General features: G+C 35.8%; 1 protein-coding gene and 1 non-coding gene across 2 annotated transcripts; both read right to left on the bottom strand.

The window, feature by feature from the left end:
* Positions 1–2715: 2715 nt before the first annotated feature.
* LOC140144934 (medium-chain acyl-CoA ligase ACSF2, mitochondrial-like) lies at positions 2716–24259 on the bottom strand. Its single transcript, XM_072166729.1, has 15 exons — positions 24158–24259; positions 23679–23741; positions 23218–23335; positions 20928–21041; positions 19728–19876; positions 18473–18564; positions 16485–16555; positions 16195–16299; positions 12556–12704; positions 10631–10685; positions 5440–5526; positions 5003–5055; positions 4076–4133; positions 3791–3859; positions 2716–3388 (listed from the first exon to the last, which is right to left on the bottom strand). The coding sequence occupies exons 1-15, from the start codon at positions 24253–24255 to the stop codon at positions 3338–3340; spliced, it is 1332 nt and encodes a 443-aa protein (XP_072022830.1). The 5' UTR covers positions 24256–24259; the 3' UTR covers positions 2716–3337.
* On the bottom strand, positions 13681–13754 carry Trnas-aga (transfer RNA serine (anticodon AGA)). The gene has a single exon. It is a non-coding gene; the product is annotated as a tRNA-Ser (tRNA).
* Positions 24260–24915: the final 656 nt, after the last annotated feature.

The raw sequence follows: 24915 nt of genomic DNA, 5'->3' as shown, positions 1-24915 counted from the left end.
ATATTTGTTCAAACTCTGGTGTTAAACTTAGGTATGGAATTTCGGTTTCTAATGTAATATTTTCGATTTTCACAGGCTTCAATTTTCCCCGTGACCTTTTTTTTGGGATGGGGGGGTCAACGTTTTGCTTTTCAAAGTAACATAATTTGCTAACGAAAGATATTTCCCAACTTTCTAAAGTACGTCATATAGGACTATATGTCATAGTTTTGTCAGAATTTCGGTTTTGACTGTACCATTTTTCAATTCCGTCTACCAATTTTGTCAAAATAAACTCACGAAGGTGCCCATGGATGGATGAATTTTTGCAAGCCAGAATAGAAATATTGTATATCTCTGCTGGTTATATGAAAATTACGTACTGGTTGAACATTTTGGCAGTCGCAAGTCGTTGCAGCAACATAAATCATGAATTGCAGGGCAGTGGGACAAGATCCATCTTATTGTAGAGTGGCCACGTAATGGTAGTGTGCCTGGTTTCAAGTACATTTCCCAGTATAATGAATTCTACTATATTGTCCTTGCATACAATGGAGCCGATAACAAGATCAGGAAATTGATACAACCAGTAGTAGTACATGTAATAGTAGTGGCTGTTAGTCTTATACTGTACTATGCTTATAATTCAAATATTTGGTGTTTTTGTGCTGGCGGCAACCCAGCACTTATTGCTTGGGTTCTGTTTTCTGTTGTTTCTATAAGTAATTCATGAAGAAAGCGGAAACTTGTAAAAATGTTGCAAAAAATTGATCAAAATGGTTATGACAAACAGATATACTAAAATTGGCCGGTGCAGATGTCAGAAATATTGTGTTGATTTTGCATATTAAGGTAAAATAGGTATATGTCTTAGGAAAATAATTTTTCTGAATCTTGAAAAGGAAGTTTTACTGGTTCTCTTCACTAGAGCACTTATCTTGGCAGGCTATGGTATATGTGGGCAGACACACCGGGTACCATGCATGCTTTGTTGGAGTTCAGTATATATATCGGTGTGTTGTATCATAGACCCTGGATGGTTGTATATGGTATGTGATCCAGTATCTCTAGTGAGAGCTACCTGCTGAGTTATGATGACATATTTAATTTACACATCTTACTCTATTCATGTTCCTAGTGGTCTGTCTGTGGTGGTCTGTTATCTTAATATGTGTTGGATAATATTGTCAACTACATGTAACATGTTTGACCATGCAACATGCAGTAAACATGGTAAACGTTGAATCCCTAACATCTAAGACCTGTGTTAATAAATAAGCAAGATCACTGAATATTGGAAATATGTACATTTCCTGATAACACGATGATGACCAAAAGCTATTGATGCACACATTACCTTCAAATATTTGGGTCTATGTTTATGATGACAATATGGGGTGTTTCCATAACCTGACCACCTTTTCTGACTAACTTTTCTGACTACCTTTTCTGACCTTATCCCAATGCCATAGTCCAATAACATTAACTAAACAATCATAGTGCAAATTTTGACCTCAAATTGCAGAGTATGAGGTTTTTGTACCCCAATTTTCAAAGGTCATTCAATGAATGTACAAATGTATTGCAGTTAAAGAACTGTGCACTAATAGGTGAGAATGTTTTGGATCCTAGTGTTTTACACCATAATCATAGACAGTCACGCTGGGTGATAATTAGCAAGCTTTTCTCTGGGACTTGTTAATAGATAAACAACATTTTAAGGGTACATGGTTGTTATTTCTTTCTCACTTTAGATTATTTATTTGTACCTTTTGCTTGTCGAGTATCATTTGATTTTGTTTAGTTTAATACAGTTTTGTTTGTATATTTAATGTCTTGGATGCACCATCGGATCGAGTGCCACTGATGTAAAAGCAATTTCCAAATAAAAATTTGAAACTTAAAAACTACAACACTTTCATGGTAAATGAAATTATTTAAAACAAATAAAATAAAATTTGTTACCCTCAGCACTTCCCTATTCAGACTTTGTCTGTCTGATGGACAATTAAGGGTATACGATGTATTGTTGGTCGAAGCAGCAGCAAACAAAGTAGTTCACAGCACCTTGCAAATGGTATTGAGCTTTAGCAAAAATTGCATTGCTCAATAAGCCCAATCAGCATTGGAAGTTTGCAATGCATTGTGGGACACATTTTGCAGTTTTGGGACACTTTGTCCTTTGACCTATCGGGAAAATTCAGAAAGATTGGGGTTTTGAGCGTACAAAATATAACTTAAAACGTGTTACTAGAATAAAAACAAACCCAAAAGTTTGATTATTTTGTATAAATTAATTATTTTATTATTTATAATGATAACATTATTACAATAATAAATTAATGATTACAGCAATTTTCCAGATATGTCAGAGGTCAAAGTGTCCCAAAAAACCTGAAAGTTATGGCGATTGGGCTTATTCATAGCGAGCGTGTAGAATAATTCCCATAGTTCCTTGCGGTTAGACTCAGACGTTATTGAGTACATCGTTCAGCGGACGTTGCTACTGTGCATTGCAAGTCGACATGGCGTCAAATGACGACATATTGAGTCAAACGCAAGGAATTATGGGATTTAATTAAGGTCAATTGAAAGTTTCATTAATTTTGGTAAATGGTACGTTCGTTGTACTTGTGTTTTTAACGTTATATAAGTTCAATGTCATTGAACTTGTCAAACTCTATATGTATATGTTTGCAAGGGCATTACCCTTATCATCAATAGGTCAATGACTACTGCCTGTAATTCTGATATTCTTGATCATTTATATTATTTCACTCAATTGTTTATGCTATCACTGGTTTAACAATTCATCCTATACCTTTGAACAGCAGCCAAATGTTGTTAATCGGTGATAAATCCACACTTTTATTCTAGCATTTGTACGCGAACGCAAATAATAGATAGAACCCGTCATGCATGGCTTTTGTACGTTTTTACTCTTACATGCATTATTTTGGAGGAAGCGGCTTAACAGCCTCAGTGGCAGTTGAGATTTGATTCAGACCATTAAAATCATTTGTGGTTTCAAAATGGAGTAAAACATCTTCGTGCCATTTTACGTAATTATATATAATATCCTTGTTCTGTCTTATTCCGGCTATCTTCAAGTTTGTTTGTTTTTGTAAATGTAACACAAAACAAGAGGTCGCCCGTAGCCTTGCGTTTAGCAGCTGACCTCGTTAAACGTTTGCCTTCTTAACTTTTTTAAGGCACTAATTAGCATTCCCAAATTCGTAATCAGAGTTTAAATTTGATACGAGGGACATGTAAGTTCTGCGGTGCTCGAGCGCAGACTCGGGGAAATCTGCCGTCTGAACGCTTTCGAGGATTCCAGTCCTTGAGTTTTATAGTTACCTTAAAGATTTAGCTTCTTAGTCACTATTTCAATCATTTCTATGCGTGAAAACTGGAATATGACAAAAACATAAGTGAAAAACTGTGAAACATAACAAAACGTAATGTTTTTTTAACATGCTTATGCACAAAACCCACCAAGTCCATTAGCGTTATTCCATATTGTAAGTGGTGTCATTGAGCCATTTATGTCATGACATTCAGTATCCAAATTTACTGATAATTAATTATGCATTCGTTTGTTTAATACTGAAATTTTACGAACGATTTGAAACTCGAGAATCCTTAAAAAAAAAACATAAAAAAAAAAAAAAAAAAAAAACACGAAAAACAAAAACATCTCATAACTTTACAAATTTAATATAAACCGTAACACATGATATATTAGAAACACAAAAGAAATTCAAAGAAAATCTATAATGGTTGTTTCGATTATTTAAAGAATATGTCTCACCTTTCCAGTCGCAGTAACAGGAAATGTGTCCAAAAAGATTACATGCTTTGGGACAAGTTTATCGTTGACCTGTGTGTGTATAAACAGAAATTTGTAAAGTTCTTTTGCATTTATTTTACGATTTTCAATGGCACGAGGGTGATCCAAGTGCTTTAATGATCATGTTAATATCGATCACTGATGAATGATCAACACATGTGGGTCCTAAAATAAATTCGGCAATGAGAGATAAACTAGCGTGCTTTGTTGCAAATAGCAAACCTTTATTTATTTTTTGTTGCTTACCTTCCCTCGGCAAAATTCCCTGATTTCTTCCTCAGTTGGCGGATCAGTCTTATCAACTCTATATACATAAAATGACAGTTCGTGTGTTCAAATCGCCGATTAAAATGTGATGCGATCATGTAAAATCAGTCGGAACTCGGAAATATTAAATTTTCAGTTTCTTGTAGGTTAGTAAAAAGCACTTACAAAGCTAAATTTTCAGAAAACCCCATTGAAATTGAACAACCAGTTCCAAAGATTTGAGCAATTAAAGAATTTCCAAAAGAACATAAAACAAAAGGAAATATTTCCTTTCTTTGGCTATATCTCAATATCAATATTTCCGAGCTTAATTAATCCAGACGCCATCCATCGACAAAAGTATAATATTATGGAGTTTGGGTAAATTAATTACCGATACAAACATATACAAACAAGTACTATTGCAAGACCAATCTATTGTGGTGGCATATTTACGGCTGTCTTGTTTTAAATTAGCTTTTATCAAAAGCACACTATATATGCTTGTAGACGAGGCTTTACGGTATTAGAAACCAGTAGCAGGTTTGATTAATAATACTGAAACTGTATACCTGAAAATCAATTATCTGTACCAAGAACTGAAAATGAGGCGTCTATAATAATGTGTCATGATTATTTAACAGGCCTAAGTGATTGTGTTTGACTTTGCGGAATGAATTGAAAATGACTTATGATATCCAAATGGTTTTGAATTAAGAACAAAGCGGTCAATCATGAAAATTATAAAAGTATGTGATAGCAATTTTAATCCTCAACTATTTAGTTCTGTTTAGTTTGGGCTTTAACATGTCCAAACATGGATGTTTCTGACGCTACATCTCTTGTCTGGAACAAAAACATAAACCTTTCCAGTCCAGTAAACGATTAAAATAAGAACAACGAATACGAACAAGGATTATTTCCTACCTCAGACTTGCGCAGATTTCTTCACCTACTCTTTCATCAGGCAGTCCAACAACCTAACAGATATGTCAAAGCCAAATTAAAAATGTTTGAAAAGACAATTGTTATAATATTATTGAGTTTTGAAACGCAAACCATCATTATTTTTACAGTGTGATTGCACATGGAATGTCCAGATAAATATACAATTTTCAAATGAAGGAAAAAACTTTTATTTTGTAGTTTATAACAAAATATTATCAATACAAATTTAGGTGAATAAATAAACACTGTATTTATTCCTGATATTAAAATATTCAATTTAATACCTGACCTGTAGGAAACTAGATCTTTGTCTGAGAGTAATAAAATAGTGGTTATTGCCTTTGTTTTTGCGAACAGCAAAAATATTTACGACATATTTTTTTTAATTGTTATTAAATTTGCGATAGTGTACATACCAATGCTGCTTGTACTTTTTGATGTTCATACAATACGGCTTCTAACTCTGCCGGGGCCAGATTAAGACCTTCCTTGATGATGTTGTCCTAGTAAAAATACATTGATAACATTGTTAACCCGGAACGAAAACTGTAAGTTTCAAGTTTGTTAAAGTAACGAAGTTTTTCCTTCCTTCCTTCTTTCCTTCCTTCCTTCCTTCCTTCCTTCCTTCCTTTCTTTCTTCCTGCCTTCCTTCCTTCCTTCCTTTTTTTGTATCTAATCTAGTACCAATTCGCGCGGCGAAACTGTCTCGACGTCACGGTTATTTGTGCTCAACTGTCGCCAGTCTCCATTGTATTACTGGGACGTCATTGCACCAGGCAATTTCGGCGTCCGGGAATTTTGAATATCACGTAATGTTGTGATTGCTCGAGACTTCCTTTAACAAAAGGGGTTAAAAATATATACTCTTTTCATATACACTGTACTATGATTTCATAATATTTGTTTTAATAGAATGCCTACTCATTTAGTTTTGATCGCGTAACTTCACGTAACTATTCAAATTGTCAAGATCTCCAACTTATTATTTGACAAGATTAAGTCGCCCTCTGACAAGTTAAACTACTCAAATTTGATAAGTTGGATCATTTTTGACAAGAATCAATCCATTCTATATTACTTGACAATATTGCCGTTTTAAAATGACAGGGGTATGTTATCAAATAATATCTATTTGATTACTTTCTTGTAATTTTGATGAGAATGTCTGATTCGTTTTGAAGAGAAATCTGCAATGTCCCCATCTGAATAGTTCCCCTAGTCAAATTTGACAAGATGAAGATGAGTAGATCGTTTTAAGATACATGTTTCACGAATCTGAGCTAATCTGACGGCTGTTACATTGTTATACAATACAAAATATTAGAACCGAACCAGTGACCTGCAGTTTAACCTGTTTGACACACTAGGAACAGCCAATGTCCTGAAATAGGTAGTTTTTGTCCAGGTCTGTCCAGGGCTGTCCAGGGAGGGGATTATCTGATGAGGTTTTGTGTCCAGGAATGTACAGAAAGCCAAAATCAAAGCAAATTTGTACAGGTTTGACCAGGTTTGTCCAGGCTTGTCCAGAAATGGATCAAGGATAGTAACCTTGGAGATACCATTTTCATAACATGCATTAGAGCCTATTGTGATAGGTGACTAACAAATGAATGGCATGAATTTAAGCATGTAATTGGAATTATTCACAGCCGACTGGTTACATACTTCTAGACAGTCTCCATCTGAATTGTCTGTGGTTGCTTGGTAAACAACACTAATTCTTTGTGTTTGTTGTGCTTCGTATTTTGTCAGACCAAGAGTATAATGTTCTAAATAATTATATCCAAAGTTGTATACTCGTACATGTCTAAATGCTGATTTTAGAAAACAAATGTATCTTTTAGTATATTTTGGGTCACAACCTATATCAATAAACAATTTGCTTCATTAGGGACCGTTCACAAACACTTGTTAGGGGGGCTGATGCAAAAAGGGAGGGGGGAGCCCTGAAAAATAGATAGACCTAAACAGATCATGTCCTTTACATTGTATTTTGCTATATTGTCATTGAGCTTGTTATGCCATTATATACTTCTAATAGGGATGACCAATGAACCATCAACTTGATTAGAACACTCCCATAGACATGCAGGGAGCTCAACTGTGCACTGCTTGCACAGACATTTCTAAATTGAGCTCATTATTTTATTTTTCATAATTTTTCTGTAAAAATTGGAGATGTTAATGCCAATTATGTTTTGTAACTATCCTGCAAATTACAGCATCATAACTTATTTGGTTTTTCTGTAAGTGTGAGTCAAAATTGGTCCATCGCCACAGTGCGCTTAATTGCCAGTGGCCCAGTGCAGCACTGCTCAGAATGGCACAGAATATTCAGATGAAAAAGATCAGGTGAACACCTTGACCTACTGAGCTGTAATCTGGCAGAGTTGTTGTTATTACCTCTATCATACCCTCTGTAAAAAGGAAAAAAACCCGGACAAGTAGATCTCGAGTTAAAAATTAAATCACCAGCTTCCCTTTGGAATTTCCAAACACCTTTCGAATCATGTTAAATAGACACCTTTCTGAACATAAATGTGAAGTTTCATGCTCATTTGTTGTATTATTCACCTGATCTCAACCCTAAACATTTTCTTATATTTATACCATCTGCACTGACTTGCTGCTATACACGCACAGGAGCTGTACTTTTAAAATACGCGCCTAATCAATAATGAGTCTTTCACTCCATTGTTAAAGTACTAGTGCTCCCTGTAGCATATGGAGTGACCAGGCCCTGGATGTGATGGTTTTGTAGCACATGACAGTATTCATTCAAGCCTATCAAGGTCTGTTATTAGCCACTTGCTGAATGGCTGGGCATTATCAGCTATCAAAGAGATACCTTATGCTGCTGCCAATCACAATAGAGGTTAAACATTTTGTTAAAACCCCAGAAGTGATATCAGGACAAAGCTGTACATGTTGGTACTTGATTGTTTGGATTCCTATGTTGAAAATCCCTTGTAGTACATTAATATTTTTCTTATGTGTAGTGTATATTGTTGTGGAAAAAAGTTCACCTGGACTTTTGATTTTGTGCCACTTTGGCCATTATGGATGATTTTTGGCAAATGTTTTCTAAAAGCATGATTTCAGTGCCTCGGTTTGAAGAAATACTTAATGCTATTGACTAGTAAAGTGCCATTTCATAAGAAACCCTTTGATACTTTCACAATATGCTTGTTTCATGTTTGCATATATATTAAAATAAAGAAATATAAAAAGGTAAATATATGCTTATACCAATTTTGCTCACATTGCTATATTTAGACTTTGTCAATATATTTCGTTCCAATGACCGGTCAGAATGGGAAACTTTGAAAATTCATAATTCGAAAAGTTTTTGACCGATTTTGACCATTTAACCACCAACATACTTCTGTTGATGAGTTCTTTCCAGAAAACAATCTTTTGTAGCAAAAAGGGCAACATGAAATTATGATGGTCATCCCTACTTCTAATAATATGGGGACTTGTGATCATGTTAATACATACCTTGTTCAATAGACCATTCACAATAGGATACAGACAAATTTGTTCAAGCTAATTGCTTATAAAGTTAACATAAGGAAATGATATGTCCTTTTGCTGTGCATTCAGTCGAGGAAATAGGCATTAGTGTTTGACAATACATATGACCAAAGAGCTTTTAATAGAAATAGAGTCGCAATAGATTATATAATCTTTTGTTCGTTTGATGCCGATTAGAAGTTGCGACAGGCTATTCATAAAAGTGGTACCATTGTTTCGAATAAAGGGGTTCCGCCATTAAATTGGTCACTGATCCGGCATCATATTAACGCTTTACACAACAGGCGAGTATCAATATGTGACCACACTACAGTCATGTGTAAGGGCAGTCATGTGTAAAGTGGTACCATTGTACTCATGTATCCCAAATGTGTGCTTGTGTGGGTCTGAAGACTATAAGGAGGCTTTAGCTGTCGATGCAATCATCTTTACCACCCACCTGACGATAGGCGTTTCATTTAAATAAATTGAATGCTCTTGGTGATCGATTACACATTAGAATGTATGAAGGCTGCCATATCCAGTCCATATATCTATATTACACTATAATGGTAATCACTATACGTATACATGTAAGTTTAAGTATAGGCCTATAAAGGTTGTTTTTAAGAAATTTCCGTTTAATTTCTCACCTCTGTGAGAAGTCTTGGGAGGGAGGAGGGAGGAAGAGGGGAGGAGGGGATATGGAGAATGAGAGAGGGCTGGAGGATGGGAGAAATAAAAAGATATAATAAAGACAAGTAGATAAATATAAATATAAGGAAAATGATGAGAATGAGAGAGGGAGGGTGAGAGGGGACAATGAGAGCGAGGGAGTGATAAAGTGTAGGCCTAGGAAAGAATAAGTACAGAGAAGGGAAAAGAAAGGAATGATGAATACATTTAATAATAATTATTAGGCCTATATAATAACTAAACACATAACAGCACTGGGCAGCCATTCGACGATGTCAATGCCTTTATTCGTTACGTAATTAAAACGCCCAGTCAGATGTATTTCACACCTACCAAACACAACTCACCCAATTTCGCAAACTGGACGTTGAATGTACACTCTCATGAATATTGATTGGCAACATTTTCCAATATGTCAGCGCTCTAATCGGAAACAATAGAACAATAGACCCTGCAGAGCGTTGCATATGACCTACTCTGAGACAGACCACCCCCATGATAGGCACTCTGCTGGGTAAATCATCATAAGAGCTGCATGTCCAGATACAAAAACCTTAATAATCAGCATAGACAGTTTCTCTCACATTCAGAGGGAATGTAATTAAGTACATCACATTAATATGGGAAAACACCTTTCATTTACTTCACTTATACTAGGCCTAGGCATTTTTTTACAGTCTTTTCATGTGATTTTTGCCATGATTTGATGTATGCCTGAGATTGAAGCACATCTTAAACTTTAAATTTTATACATGTTATAATTCAATGTCAAGGTAATACATACATATTACATTCTTCAAGTTCAATCAATAGTAATTGTTGAGTAAGTTGAATGCAAAACAACAATTCTAATAGCAGTAAAGCAGATATGGAACCAACACTAGTGATTCACATGTATGTTTCATATATTCCCAAATAAATTATTATGTGGTTATTCTATAATAATAATAGTAGTCTATTTTTATGCTGGTTGCCTCCAGTTCTGAGTAAACTATGATCATCAAGCTCTGATCATATGATCTGAAATGTGTAGGCAATTTTATTTTTGCATGTACTGTTGGTTAAATCACAGTAGTTTAAATACACTTTCACAACAGCTTTTGTTCAAGTGGCCTTGTCACTAGTAGAATGGACTATTATCCAATTATTTCTGAGCCACCAATTTGCTTTGTCCTCGCAAACAATACATTGGATTGCTCTGCAAATTAAACATTTAGTTGGATATGGCAAGGAACCTAATCCGTGTCCTGGACATAGTCTGGACAGACCTGGTCAGACCTGGACACATTTTCTTTGATTTTTGACCTGGACAGACCTGGACAAAAACTACCTATTTCTGGACATTGGCTGTTCCTAGTGACAGAATATTGCTTTTGAAAAAATCATAATGCTCACCTTTATCCTGCCATTTATTCGAATAAAACCATCCTCATCCATCACAGCTAAATCACTGAAAAAACAACAACATCATGATGTTCTCCATGAAAAGCCTTGTTATGTAATAATCATAAAAAATAATAACGTAAGATAGAATTTTAAACATCATATGAATGGGTAAACACGCTGGAAGAGCATGACACTTGGGGTATCTGCTCGAAAGTTGGTACTGTTGCGGAGAAGGATTTACCAATCCGTCATAGTGATGACATAAAAACACGGCCGGTCCCGTCCGATTGGAGACGGATTCTATTTTTTCTAAACAATGGAACTTTTCTGCAAAACTAATTGAGTGTATATTCAGCGTCACACCACAAAATCAGATCAACGTAGATTTTTAAAACAATAAGTACGCACACAAGGTAATACCAGTCAGCTACCTGCACAACCGATTCTTTTGTTCTGCAAGGCTCACTCAGTCATTTAATGAGGCAATACAAACGATCGAAATTGGTGTTGAAATGAGCAAAATTTTGAGTTACACCTTTTCAGTGTAAAATTTTTTCTCAGCCAAATGAAAAGCAATAATTTTCATTTTTTCAGTAAATGGCTGGAAAAACTATAATGCTTGATACTAATTTTTTTTTAAATCCTGGTGTTAAACTTAGGCCTGAAATTCAGTCATTTAGTGTAAGATATTCGATTTTTATAGGCTTCAGCTCGGCCCGCGAGCTTTTTCTTGGATCAACCTTTTAGCTTTTCAAAGTAATATAGTTCGCTAATGAAGGATTTTCCCCAACTTTCTAAAGCACATCACCGTGAGCTATATATCATAGTTTTGTCAGAATTTCCGTTTTGATTTCACCATCTTTCACTGTCGGCTGAAAAAATTTCTAAATCAACACGTGAAATCTAAAGGCTAGTACTAGCATTGTGGATCGATATCCCTGGGTTTAATAGGAATACCGGCATGGCTATAGTGTTGCCAGAACTTCAATATAGCAAAGAAATTCCCAGACCTATAGCGCTCCTACTGATCATGTTTAACCAGAACACCCAATTGGGGATTTAATCGCTGGTCGGGCAATTTGCTTTCAATGAAAAATTGACCTGGATAACAACAAAGGAAATATCGACTATTTCAGCTGGTTGCTCTCGAGATAAAAGTACTCACCATTGCCTACTTTTACTTAGTTTGACATTTTCGGACCATGAATGGAAAAAGGGTAAAACAAAACGGAAATTCTGACAAAACTATAACATATAGACCCACACGATGTGCTTTACAGAGGTGGGAAATATCTTTCTTTAGCAAACTATGTTAGTTTGAGACGCTAAAACATGAATTCCGTAAAAAGCTCGCAGGCGAATTCAAGGCCTATAAAAATCAAAAATATCACACTAAAAGACACAATTTGATGCTTAATTTTAACACCAAAAATAAAAAAAAATGTATATTCAAGCACCAAGTTTTTAACTGACATTACTGAAGAAAAAAAAAAATATTGCTTTATATTTGACCGAGAAAATTAATTTCATAGCAAAAAGGTGTAGCTCTGAATTGTGCTGATTTTTACATGTATCGATCGACTTTTAGCGCGACTAAGCATTTCTAAAGAATTGGTTGTCCAGGCGGCAGACTGATACACAATCCTTCACAATCTTTAAATGGATCTGAGAGAGAGCTAATCAAAAGACTTCATGAAGCTCGAGTAAACTGACATACAAATTGACAGAGCAGAAAAAAATTTATTATAATTTTATGTCAGTTTTCCAGAGTTTCATAAATTCATTTAAATCATAATTTCTTGGGCTTGCACTATATATTCCCAATCCTCGCATCATACAATGTCTTGCATTGTCTTACACCCTGTCAGGGTGAAGCATGTAGACCGTCTCCTTCTTTCTTCATTATAAAATAAAATCTTTTCCATCAATCTCACCCTGTATGAATCCATCCATTGTTATCCTTCATTGCTTTTGTTTTCACTTCATCATACATATAGTATTTGAACATGGAGTATCCTCGGACTTGCAATTCTCCATTTGTGCCCACAAGTACAATAAGTCCATTCTCATCAACTATTTTCGTCTGTAGATAAATAACGACAAGGTTTTTCTTGCGAATGTGTGTCGTATGACGGGAATGTGCCACAAACATGGATCGAAATATTGGCTATCTTGCGTGTTATTATCGTAATAATAGTAAATTACACACATTGAGCTACATTGACAGATAGAAAGTTAAACGGAGGAAATAATTATTATACCTGAACGCAAGAGAACGATGTTCTTGGTTGAAAGACCAAGTTGAATCTACCACGCATTCAATTGAAACACGTTATAGCGGCAATCGGACTTCTCATATTTTACATAATATAATAATAGGGTATCATCTACCATGAAATACGAAAGGTGTGAATAAACATTATGATATCCATCCGCTATTCGCTGTCGTAGTGCACGTTAATACAAATTGGTTACTGCTCCAACTCATACACCTGTTCCGAATTTTGATATGCCATAGGCTTTGTGTTGTGATCATTTCGATCAGTGCTTCGTAACAAAGAAAGTGTGATCCAGTTGACCTAGCAATGGTCATATTCGCTGTCGTAGTGCACGTTAGAATATGGCCGTTGCTAGGTCAACGGGATCACGCTTTCTTTGTTACGAACCACTGATCGAAAATGATCACAGCACAAAGCCTATGGCATATCAAAATTCGGAACAGGTGTATGAACCCAGGCTTGGAGCAGTAACCAATGGTTACTAACGTGCACTACGACAGCGAATTCTAACGTGCACTAGTACAGCGAATTAAGGAAGGAACATTTTTAATGACTATAGAGGGCGACATTGTCGATGTCCAATCGTTTTAGCCATTGTCGCTGCCCGCACTCAGCAAAACGCGTGGGGCGTTCATATATAGGGATGAGAAAGAGTGAACAGTTTTAGGGATGAGAAAGAGTGAACAGTTTACCAACCCAAAGTGTTACAATTAAACAAGACAACATATAAATACAAATCCCGACCGGCACACAACCCAACTTGAAAAAAAAGCAAGGGAATGTGCCGGCGCGGGAATCGAACCCACGACCTTCCGATCTCTAGACGGACGCCTTATCCATTAGGCTACCAGCTCCCACTGATAAACGGTGGTTAAAACTGGGTCTAATGTTGGCAGTCGAGGTATACAATACACACAAACAAATATTACGCAAGTACACAAGTGAAGGAGATCATTACTGATGCTTAATCGTTTCCCCAGTATAATATAAGTAAAGTAGGTAATGGGGATACGCATCCTGCACAAGAACAAATAAACACAACGGGGAACGATTGCTCGCTACGAGAGGAAACTGAATAAATTAAATAAGAAAGAGTGAACAGTTTACCAACCCAAAGTATTACAATTAAACAAGACAACATATAAATACAAATCCCGACCGGCACACAACCCAACTTGAAAAAAAAAGCAAGGGAATGTGCCGGCGCGGGAATCGAACCCACGACCTTCCGATCTCTATATAGGGATGGTTTACAGCAATCTGGTATTCTGGACTATTACGGAAATCATCATTATTATAACTAGCAGATCACCCGTCTTTCGTGGATCGTAAATGCATAGAGTTTGGACTTTATTTGTTGGTAAGTTTTACTTGAAATCTGTGCATGTTGTGGTCATGAAGATGAAATTGCTGAAGACGTGAGGGGTCTAAGAATAAAAGTCCCCTGTACAATTGTACAGCGACTAAAATAAGACAACTGTAAAATCTCCTCCCTGTACGACTAACAGTAGGCCTATTCTACTGCAGGTCTACATTGACCGTAATAACCAACGCACTGAATGGTCTATTGTTCTATTGTGTCCGATTTGAGCGCTGACATATTGGAAAATGTTGCCAATCAATATTCATGAGAGTGTACATTCAACGTCCAATTTTCGAAATTGGGTGACTTGTGCTTGGCAGGTGTAAAATACATCTGACTGGGCGTTTTAAATACGTAACGCATAAAGGCATTGACATCATCGAATGGCTGCCTATAGTGCTGTTCGTGTTAGGCCTATGTGGGGGGGCTGTGTTTAGTTTCTATAATAATTATTATAAGGCCTATATTTATTTGTCATTCCTTTCTTTTCCTTTCTCTGTACTTATTCTTTCCTTGCTAAAGTATCACTCTCTCTTCTTATCTCCCTTCCTTTCTCCATCCCCTCTTACTTTTTGTCCCCTCTCATTCCCATCATTTTCCTTACCTTTATATTTATTTACCCCCTCTCATTCTTCATATCCCCTCCACCACCTCCTCCTCCCTCATCCCCTCCCAATACCTCTCACAGAAGAGCTGCCCCCCTTCAGTACGCCACTTTTTATGACATTCTCCTTCTTAAAATAAAATAAAATGTCAATTTGTGAAACAACTTTTATATAGGCCTATTATATACCTGTGTACTTATTATGTTACATGTATACGTAGCTATTACCATTATACAGTAGGCCTACTATAGACATGCATACATGGCAGCCTTGATGTGTAATCATTCAGCAAGCGCATTCCATTTATTTAAATGAAACACCTAAAGTCAGTGGGGTGACAACGAACTGAACATCAGCGGCTAATGTATGCCTTTTGTGCTTACGGCTACTCAATCAACCCTTGGGTTTTATGGTAACAAAGGGTACTTTTTGTTCCAGTAAGCGCTTTCACGCGACTTTCGTTTGATCACTTATTGACAGTAGCCTGCTAGGTAAAGCGTTAATACACTGTCGGGTCAGCTTACCGATTTAATGGCGGAAGCTTTTTGTCCCAAACAAAAGGTACCTTTTCGATGAATAGCTTGTCATATTTCAAATCGGCACAAGTGAACAATGCGTTACATAATCTATTGCTTCTCCATCTTTTAAAAGCTCCATGGTAACAACGACCTCCTCCTCCGCTGGTAGGAGTATTCCGTTATTTCCGTAAAACAAATTTGCTCTGTTGGACTACTTTTATCCTCATACTTGTAGGACAACACAGTAAAAAGAGAAAAAACTCCTCCGGCCCCCTATACGATTACATGTTAACGCATGTCCCCAGCATTAAATAACATCTCCCCTGGTATGACTACACATTACAACAGCAACAAAAAGACTCTTCATAGGGTCTATGAATAAACATTGAATCACCCCTATCATTGTCATCATTATTATGTAAATAAGATAACAGCCCCTATAATAAGCTCAAGATGTTGACTAACCATAAAATTGAATAAACAATACTGATTACCAGTGAGCTCCTGTGTATAATGATATGAGTGACCGGATATCAGACAAAATAATTGACCCGCAAGTCCAAATACTGCAACCTTATTGGAGGTGATTAGTCTGAAAGGCCCTTTCAGTGCTTTTGAAACTAATTAACTTAATTTGACCCACTTAACGTAAACAAAAACAAAATTTGACATTTTATTGAAGTGCGCACAACCTTGTTCTTCGCATCACAAAAGTCCGTTTTCCGAAATAATGTAAACCGAAAAAGTGTTTAGCCTCACCAATTGGCCAGTTTCAGTAATTTATAATAGAAGATATCCCATTTCTTACCTCAAGACCACCTGCTGGGTAGACAGCTGCGTCATCCTGTTTCTTTTGTGGATCTAGTGGATGCCCAAGAAATAAAATCAGTGCTTCTGTCATTCCGAACACATTCTTTGAATTAAATAGGAAACATTAATATGTTTTTAGATATAATAGAAAAGCAGCAAGATTTTAGGTGACTGAAAAAGAATGAATACAATTTCCCCGGGACAATTTCATGATTGATGCTTCTGATCATGCACATGTTATGTATTTGATCGAAATATTTGAAATACTGTTTATCATGACAAACTTACTGTGGTATACTGTACGAGCTTGTTCATCTTTTGCCGGAGTTCGTATGGTATGATACTGCCTCCCATAGTCACTTTGAAAATTGAATATGAAAAAACAATAAGTCACATTTCACTGCCTTATTCAACAATATCATTGGTTATAAATATTTTTCAAATATTTTCTGAAACAAAACATTTCATGAAATGAAAGCAATATGTTTACCGTTTTAGTTGTGCGTACTGCGATCTCGTTCGCGTATTCCTCTCTAGAATATTGTAATAAGCGCCTCAACAAGCTGCTGCCGTCTAATGTGTGATAGTAGGCATGCAGAATCCAATGAAATTCAGCGCTTACAAGATAAACCACAGCCACTGACTAAGAATTACTTTTTAAATCACCAACGTAGACAAAATAACATTTGCGGTGATCACAACGATTATGATGTAGCAATTCCAGCCAATAGGAAACGGCGTTACAGATCACCTTTAATGTAAGCTGTCCATCAACCAGGCCGAATTAACCCTTCGTTTTTATTTATTATTAACATTAGAAGTAGTGATAGGCTGTACAGCCCCCAAAAAGGGTGATGTTTCAAAAAGGTCAGGGTACCAGCTGAATTGAAGCAGCTAATCCTCCTGAGCATTTTGATACCTTTAAAAAAATCGGTTGAAAAATGAGACAGTGCCGGCCAAAAGACTACGCATAAGGGGGATTTCTTGGGCCCCCCCCCCCCCTATTTTTCACTATTTTGACAATTATGGGCGTTTTCTTTGCTGTTTGTTGGATTCTAATGATTATTTACATGAGTTTGGGTCCCCTGGATTTATTTATGCAATATTTACACAAATCGTATGTTTTGATGCAAGTTTAAGAGCCAATTTAGGATATGAGGGCGCTGTTCAGCCTAATAGCTGTTACGTATCCCCCCTACTAAAATTTTATCATTTCTTATTATCAAATCGAAGTTACTAATAAATAACAGCATCTGTCAAAATTTGACCTCTCAACCTTATTTCACTTGTGCGTGGTACCCATTTGAAAATGTGTAGAGACGCTTCCATTGACTTACATTTGATACAAAGTTCGTTGACCCCTGTATATTGCTATGGGCAGGTTACCCCTCTATTAAAATTAGCGCTGCGGCCACACCAAATGTGATAAATGGGCTGAAAAATTGGATGATTGATGATTATTTATAGTATGATTAACTTAAAAATCAAAATTTGTTGCGAAAGGGGTCGCTAAAAGGTAAAGCGCCCTCACGGCCTAATTTTACCCAAAAAAAGTTTCATTTGACACAAAGTGCATAAATGACCTACCTGGACCTAAAACTATGTAAGTAGATACCAGAAATTGAAGGTCTGCCCCCCCACCCCCCCTTGTGTGTCGTTATTTGGCCGGCACTGTCTCAATTTTGGCCGATTTCAATAAAATTGGTGTCAAATTACTCAGAACAACAATCTGCATCAAATAAGCTGGTATTCTAAGCTGTTTGCAACTAATACAGCCTATCACTATTAGAAGTTACACATGAGTAGTCAAGAAATGGATGGTCAAAACCTTCACTTTCATTGACAACATCTGAAAAACAATGAATTGTATTGGGAGTATTGAGATTATGATATCTGCCTAATTTCTTAAAATACTCGTATATAAAATGAGCAAAACAAGCTGATTCACAGGGGAGATAGTTGACAAGTGAACTTCGGAGAAATAACTTCCACTTGTGCCATTTCTTAACTTTTGTTTTATGGTATCATCCATCAGTGAATATCTCATATGTCAATGAAAGTACCAGCTCTTGACTTTCCTGCTTGACTATTTCCTTTTTCAAAGAATATCTCATAAAAAAGAAAACTGATTTAATTAAGGGCCATAATTATGAAGTTAATTATAGTATGTTGAAAAACGAGTTTATATATATACATCTGAACTAAAAATTATTTTATTAGATTACTTGACACAATTATGATATCATTTAAATTGAAAACGTTTACAGCTTCCTTACTTAGCTTGAAGTTGGAGAAATCGTAAGTATCAATATTTGGTAAATTGACAAGGTCGTTAACCTGGTGAATCATTGCGCAACCGTGTGTTACTCTGAAACATAAACGTGTATATATAATAGTCAACAATCATTGGTTCATATACATGGGTAATTGGCTGTCGTTAAATGCATTTTCTTTACTTTAGAAGTAATGATGATAAGTGATAAATAAATAATAGTGTACATTTTGAAAAAGGAAATGATGGAAGGAATCCAACTAGCGCGGCAGATTTATGAGAAAAATGAGTGTTTTTGAGAAAGCGACAAATCAGATTTCCCTACAATTTTCCCCATCCAACAGTCATAATGAGGCTATTTAATAAAAGACACTTAATGTCCACGTGACCCATTGGCGCCACCGTGCCATAATGCTAACAGATAGGAACTTTTTAGACAAAATGTCATTATAATTACTCATTGAGTAACTTCATCTAAATTTTGGAAGTCTTTACCGACGGAAAAAACAACAAAAAATTTGCAAAAAAATCTATACATGCATGCCGCGTTTCCAATTGAAATAAAAAGAACACCACCTGCTAAACAAAATATCACTTTTTCAGACTTTCTTTGAAACTTTGTTTGAAACTGCATATCTATGCTCTAAAGACAAAAAACTAGAAACGAATTTTCGAACTTTTCTTCGTTTTAAATATATGGTTCAAAAAGGATAAATTTTGACCAGAGTATTGGATATTTTAGGTATAAGAACAGCATAAGGTCCGAATTCAAAAATTTGAGAGAAAGTTTTATGACTTTACAGCATTTTTTATCGATTTGGAAATTTAGGGTACGTTGTTATATTTGACAAAAAAATGGCATGGGAAATCAAATGTGGCGCTTTACTCAAAAACTGCTCATGTTTCAGAAATCTGCCGTGCTAGTTGGATTTCTTGCATCATGTCCTTTCTGAAAATGTACACTTTTATGTACTCATCATCATTAAGGATACAATACAAAACAATGTCTAAAATGTCCCACTTTCAGTGATTCTACGAGCCCCTTAAGGCGGAAGAATGTGATCGATCTGCTGCATTAATTTTTTTTCATTGTAAATTTGTTTATCAGCTTAATATCGCAACAAAAAAAAATGTTAAAAACAAAAATTAAACCTTGGAGCAGCAAACATCATTTAAGGTACCACCTGCAAGCACATATGAGTCAAAACTAAACAAACTGTACACTCAAAACCATATGAAGAAAATGCGGCATACAATACCTTTCGTTTTGAATAGCTTCTGCCATTATCTCGGCATTAAATGCTGGATATAAAACAATAGTCGCAGAACCTCTTACAAGAGGAATAAATATCCCTAAGGAACCACCATGGCCAGAGAAGGTTACTGCTGTCATGAATCGAGCAGACTCCTAAAAATAAATAAAAACTAGAGACATTGCTCTCGAAGAGCGCTATCCTTCCCCACCCATAAAGGTCGTTTTAAAGGCCTATTGTCTATGATATTTAAGAAATAAAGCGTGTCAATTCTTTACTGTATCAATACTTTAATATAAGTGTCTCATTGATTGAGGCGTCACTGAACAAGAAGAGACATTTTCCAGATGGCAAAAAAGGCATTTATCAGATATTTAGTCTCCGACCCAAAACACCCTTAATAACCCAAAATGTGTGAACATCTCAAAGACACCAGCTGATGTCAATGCATTTATTTAAGTGGCATCAATGTGCTCAAAGTTATATACCTCAAAAGTATCACAACACTTAAAACAAAAGCCAAAATAAAGTGGTCGACACTAAACCTAAATTACAAAGAGGTCTATAGATGGAGTATTTTGTGCTGCTTATTTTAACACCTCATTGAGCACGATACGGCTTTTCCCTCACAACAAATAACAATTTGAATACAAAAGAGCTTTTTGAAAGTCACCAAAATTAATGACGTGTCCCTCGAAACAGGCACATATTGAACACAGCGTTCATCTATTTGGCTTTAATGAGTTAACAGAAAATAAAGGTAGCAGAAATCACCTTGAAGGAGTATCCAAATTTATCATTTTTGAAATTCTACCTTTTATCATTCAAATAAATCACATCATGCCGAATGACGTACCAAAGTACGCAGAAAGAAACAATTAACAAATACATGTTTAATTTAAGGTTTGAGTTACCTGCTGAAAATTAATCAACAACAGTAACATCAAAGCAAACAAACATCCCGGAACAATATAGTCAAAGGCACTTGGTTTCCCTTTAGCAATGTTTAATATAAATATTTGGGTGTGGAGGGTGGGAAACAATTTCAGGCTAAAAATAAAACTCTCATGCTTCTCTGTACAAATGATACGTGGATAGAGTTCACAGGCAAGCGCAAACAACAACGGGAGGCTTAATCCATTATTCTGCAGGGAGAAATACGTTTATTTTACATAAAAACATTATGAGCGTTATCATTATAGTTACCCAATCACAGTCGAAATTCTCCACCTCTGTTCGGAATCCTAATCCAAATACAACGGTGTTATTAAGCATTCCATGATGTGAATGTACAGTAGGCTTCGGCATCCCAGTACTACCCTATATCATCGATTAATAAATCAAGCCATAATCAACCATTCGTAAGAGAATGATTGATTGCTGATTTATTTCAATATAAACAATCAATCATTCATAAGTGAATGATAATATATTGATTATAGTTTTTGGAATATATTAATTTTCGATCATTTCGATATTAGATTTCTTTGTACATCCGAGAATTTATACGAGGTTAAAGTTTAAATGGGATCAAAATTCAAAATTGCTCAACTTATGTAAAACTAATTCCAAAATATTCATAAGAAATCAGAAAATACATATAGTTTGGCAAATGCACGTTTTATACTTCTGGAGTTATGACCAAAAATATCGAAGGTCAATATTTAGGATGAAAATGGTCTGAAATGTGGGTATTTGTTTTAAATAATAATTTAAATAGAATTTACAATACTAACTACGTTTACTACGTAAGACAGTGAAACGGGTAAGGCAAGCCAAGGGGGCCAAAAGCGTGGAACAGCTACGCGTAGCTTCTTTCTCGTTACGAGCAGCTGTTTGACCAATCAAAATAGTCAAATTTAATCACGTGGTTGGGTCGTTAGCTGCGCGTAGTATAGTTATAGGTATCCTCTTTCACAATTATTATCTTGTAATTAATTTACGGAATTAGCATAGATAACGAACGGGTAAAGGAGGCCAAATCACAGCACGTGTCAAGAGAACATGTTGCTAATGCCTGGCTAAAATGTGTTTCCAAGTTTACACCGTGTTTAATAGCAAGTAACTTTATACTCGGGCTGTATTAGCGGTGCAGGGGATATGAAGGTCAAACAACAACAACTACTGATGTAAAGCGCTGTGTAAAGATATTGCAGGGAAAGCGATATCACATGCCACTGTGTAAATATGGAGAGAGTAAAATTGGTCATCAATTTTTTCGGAACGGGGGGGGGGGGGGTCCTAAATTTACAAAAAGTCGGCGTCAATAAATTGCGGCCCTCACTATTTCGGCATCAAAATGTTATGACCCCGACACCCACCACCGATACACCGTACCCCTAGACAGGCTAAAATTGTATTGAAATCAGTCTTTTGAATACAATAAACACACTATCTGTAGTCATCTTGTGACTCCCTACATTTTGTCATTATCAATTTATGACCCCCCTCCCCCTTAATTTTGGGATCCCCTTCCAAAGAAAATGATAGCCCCTAAATATAGAACAATCATCATTCTGTTCAGATATTACTTTAATAGCACCTATACCATTTTTTTGCTGATATACTACAGATATTTTCATTTACAAAAATTAACAACGTAATATTTGTGAGAGAGGATGTTTACATCAGCTCCACGTGTTTAAAACCGCGAATCTGATTGGTTAATAAGCTGCACGTAACGAGAAAGAAGCTGCGCGTAGCTAGTCCCACGTTCTGAGCCGCTTAGCTTGCCATAAACGGGTCTCTTACCCTTTCTGTCCGATTAGTTTGCTGTGTTTCCCAGGTAAAACAATTACTTATAAAGTGCAAACTATTTCTTTGGATTGCTATTACGAGGCAAAACATTTGTTTTGAACCGTGTGGAGCCCAAATGTTGACATTCGACATTTTTTGCTCATAACTCCTGCAGATATGTCAAACTATATGTTTTAGAATTGGTTTCATCAAAACGTTGAATTTTGACCCCTGTATAACTTTGACCTCGGAATTCTGGTTCAAATGGTTAACATTGACTAACGTATTTTCCTAATAAGTGTCCGAATTCTGTTGCTTGGGGTTAATTGCGACCCATATATCTGCTGTACAATCATTATATCATCAAAATAACTAGTAGATAAAATACAAATGCTATAAGGATAAAGTTGCAAAATACACAAGGATAGTGAATCTCAAATCAACAATGCACATTTCACCGCACTTTTTTACCAGTATAATGATATTAAAACTACCCATCTGGTCATATATTGGCTCTGGATATATGATAACCTGTTTCTGGTGGATCTCAATTTGGGAAGTGAAAAATAATGCATAAGGTAACGTAATTCACATCCTTATTATAGATTTTTGATAAATTGTCTTTTGATACAGGTATCCACCTGTTGTAAAGCAAATGTATTAGAGGTGCAACATACATGTATTTGCCTTAATCTTATAATTCACCTGGATCAACTTCTTTAAAGACATATCTGAAGTTTGTAATGCTGTTATCACTTACTGATGTAAAATAAATGCAGCATGGATCATCCATATCTAGGGATGCACCGACTTTGTAAACATTGTCCATGTCAGTCGCATTGCCCAGAGTCATAAAGTCGTCGTAGCTGTAGATACCTCTGTTGAGATATGAAAATTTGTTTAGTAAAAGATTAAAGTCATCATATTTCTTAAAATATTAGGGAGCAGCTATATTAGGTACTCTGGTTAAGGTCTTTGACTCCGCGGGACCAAAAACAAGCAATAAAAATCCGTGATCCCCTTCACCGTAGGTCACTTGTGCCTCTGAGGTTTCGCCCGATTTTAGCTATTAATACCTTGTAGATATGCTTGACATAAAAAGTAAAGGATGTTTAAGGATCACTTTTCAGACCAGTCAATTTCTTCTAAAGTGATTCTTTTACCTAGCATTTTGAAACTAAAACTAAACGAAAAAGAACGAAAAGAAAATCTCAACCTTACCTTTTACTCGATAAATTAAGTGTTGGTGCACAGCATGTAATGATGAACTCCACTTCTGGACAACTGCGTATAAATAAGATTGACATCATACAAAATAAATAAGTTCTACATAAAACCTTCTGGAGTGTACTAATGCAATTTGAATCTATTTCCGAAAAGAGAACATTTATTAGATTATGGTGTTTCTTGTATATATGTGTTTTTTGGTACAGTAGGCCTATATCCTCACCAAGAGCCTTGTCATGCTTGTGGCATCCGTACAACAAATAAAGTTTGCAAAATCAAAATTTGCTGTAATACCATTGGGATCTGTTTGATGGGAGATTGATTCAATATACTTTGTGTGCAATTTAAAAAAATAAGTTCACAACCTATTAGTAAAATCTTTTAAAACGTGCAATTATTAAAATAATTATGCGTTTTGAAGATATTTCGCTTCAACTTCGTTTTAACAATATACTTACAAATTACAATCTTACCTCACGGATTTGAAGTGTTCGGCTGATGTGTTTTTAAGTTCTGGAAAACATTCACAAGCCATTTCGGTCAGATTAGGAGGTGATCGTGTCAGAATCATGGCTTTACAAATGTGTATTACATTGCGAATTTCAAAAAATCAAAATTATTTGATATCAGAAGGACATTCTTCGTATTCAGAATGCAATTCGATATGTCTGATGTGCTCTAATGTCCCACAATAAATACTGTCCAAACGTTCATACCCCAGCCCTTAACAAAATCGTTTTTGAGTTTGTTAACTCATGTCAGGTGGTTAGGGAAGAATCAGGCGATATGAGCTGATATGTCACCGACTTTATGTCTTTCGCACATAACAGCTACACCGGTAAATTGCCCAGAACGTAAAATTTTGCTGTCTGCAAAGTGGTTAAATTTTCAGATCTTATTTTTGTCTCATAAAAGGATGCCTAATAATGTCAGGCCTAGTATTTTTCATACACACCGGTCCTAATAGTTGATAAATGACTTGTTGTATTTAAGTGCTCTTCCTTGAGAACACGAAGTACAGGTAATACCCTACAGCTCGACCCTACACTCTCTATAATCTACGCCATGAATTTCAATTTTAGCAACAACAGGCCAAGTTTTCTATATGATGAATTACAATGCTCACATTGTGTTATCTGGGAATTCCCAAAACAATATCTGACTATATGCTATTGTGATTACATGTGAGGGAATTCTAATATCTCATGAGATCAATTTAAGGGGTGGTGCA

The sequence above is a fragment of the Amphiura filiformis genome, unplaced genomic scaffold (assembly GCF_039555335.1).
Source record: "Amphiura filiformis unplaced genomic scaffold, Afil_fr2py scaffold_100, whole genome shotgun sequence".
Classification (NCBI taxonomy): Eukaryota; Metazoa; Echinodermata; class Ophiuroidea; order Amphilepidida; family Amphiuridae; genus Amphiura; species Amphiura filiformis.
Note: the sequence above shows the minus strand (reverse complement) of the source record. Positions and strands in the feature narration are given on the sequence as shown.

Coding starts and splice junctions, on each gene's coding strand:
- LOC140144934 (XM_072166729.1), bottom strand. CDS start 24,255: ATGATTCTGACACGATCACCTCCTAATCTGACCGAAATGGCTTGTGAA. Junction 4,134..5,002: donor GAAATCTGCGCAAGTCTGAG/GTAGGAAATAAT, acceptor TTATGTATATAG/AGTTGATAAGACTGATCCGC. Junction 3,860..4,075: donor GGGAATTTTGCCGAGGGAAG/GTAAGCAACAAA, acceptor ATACACACACAG/GTCAACGATAAACTTGTCCC.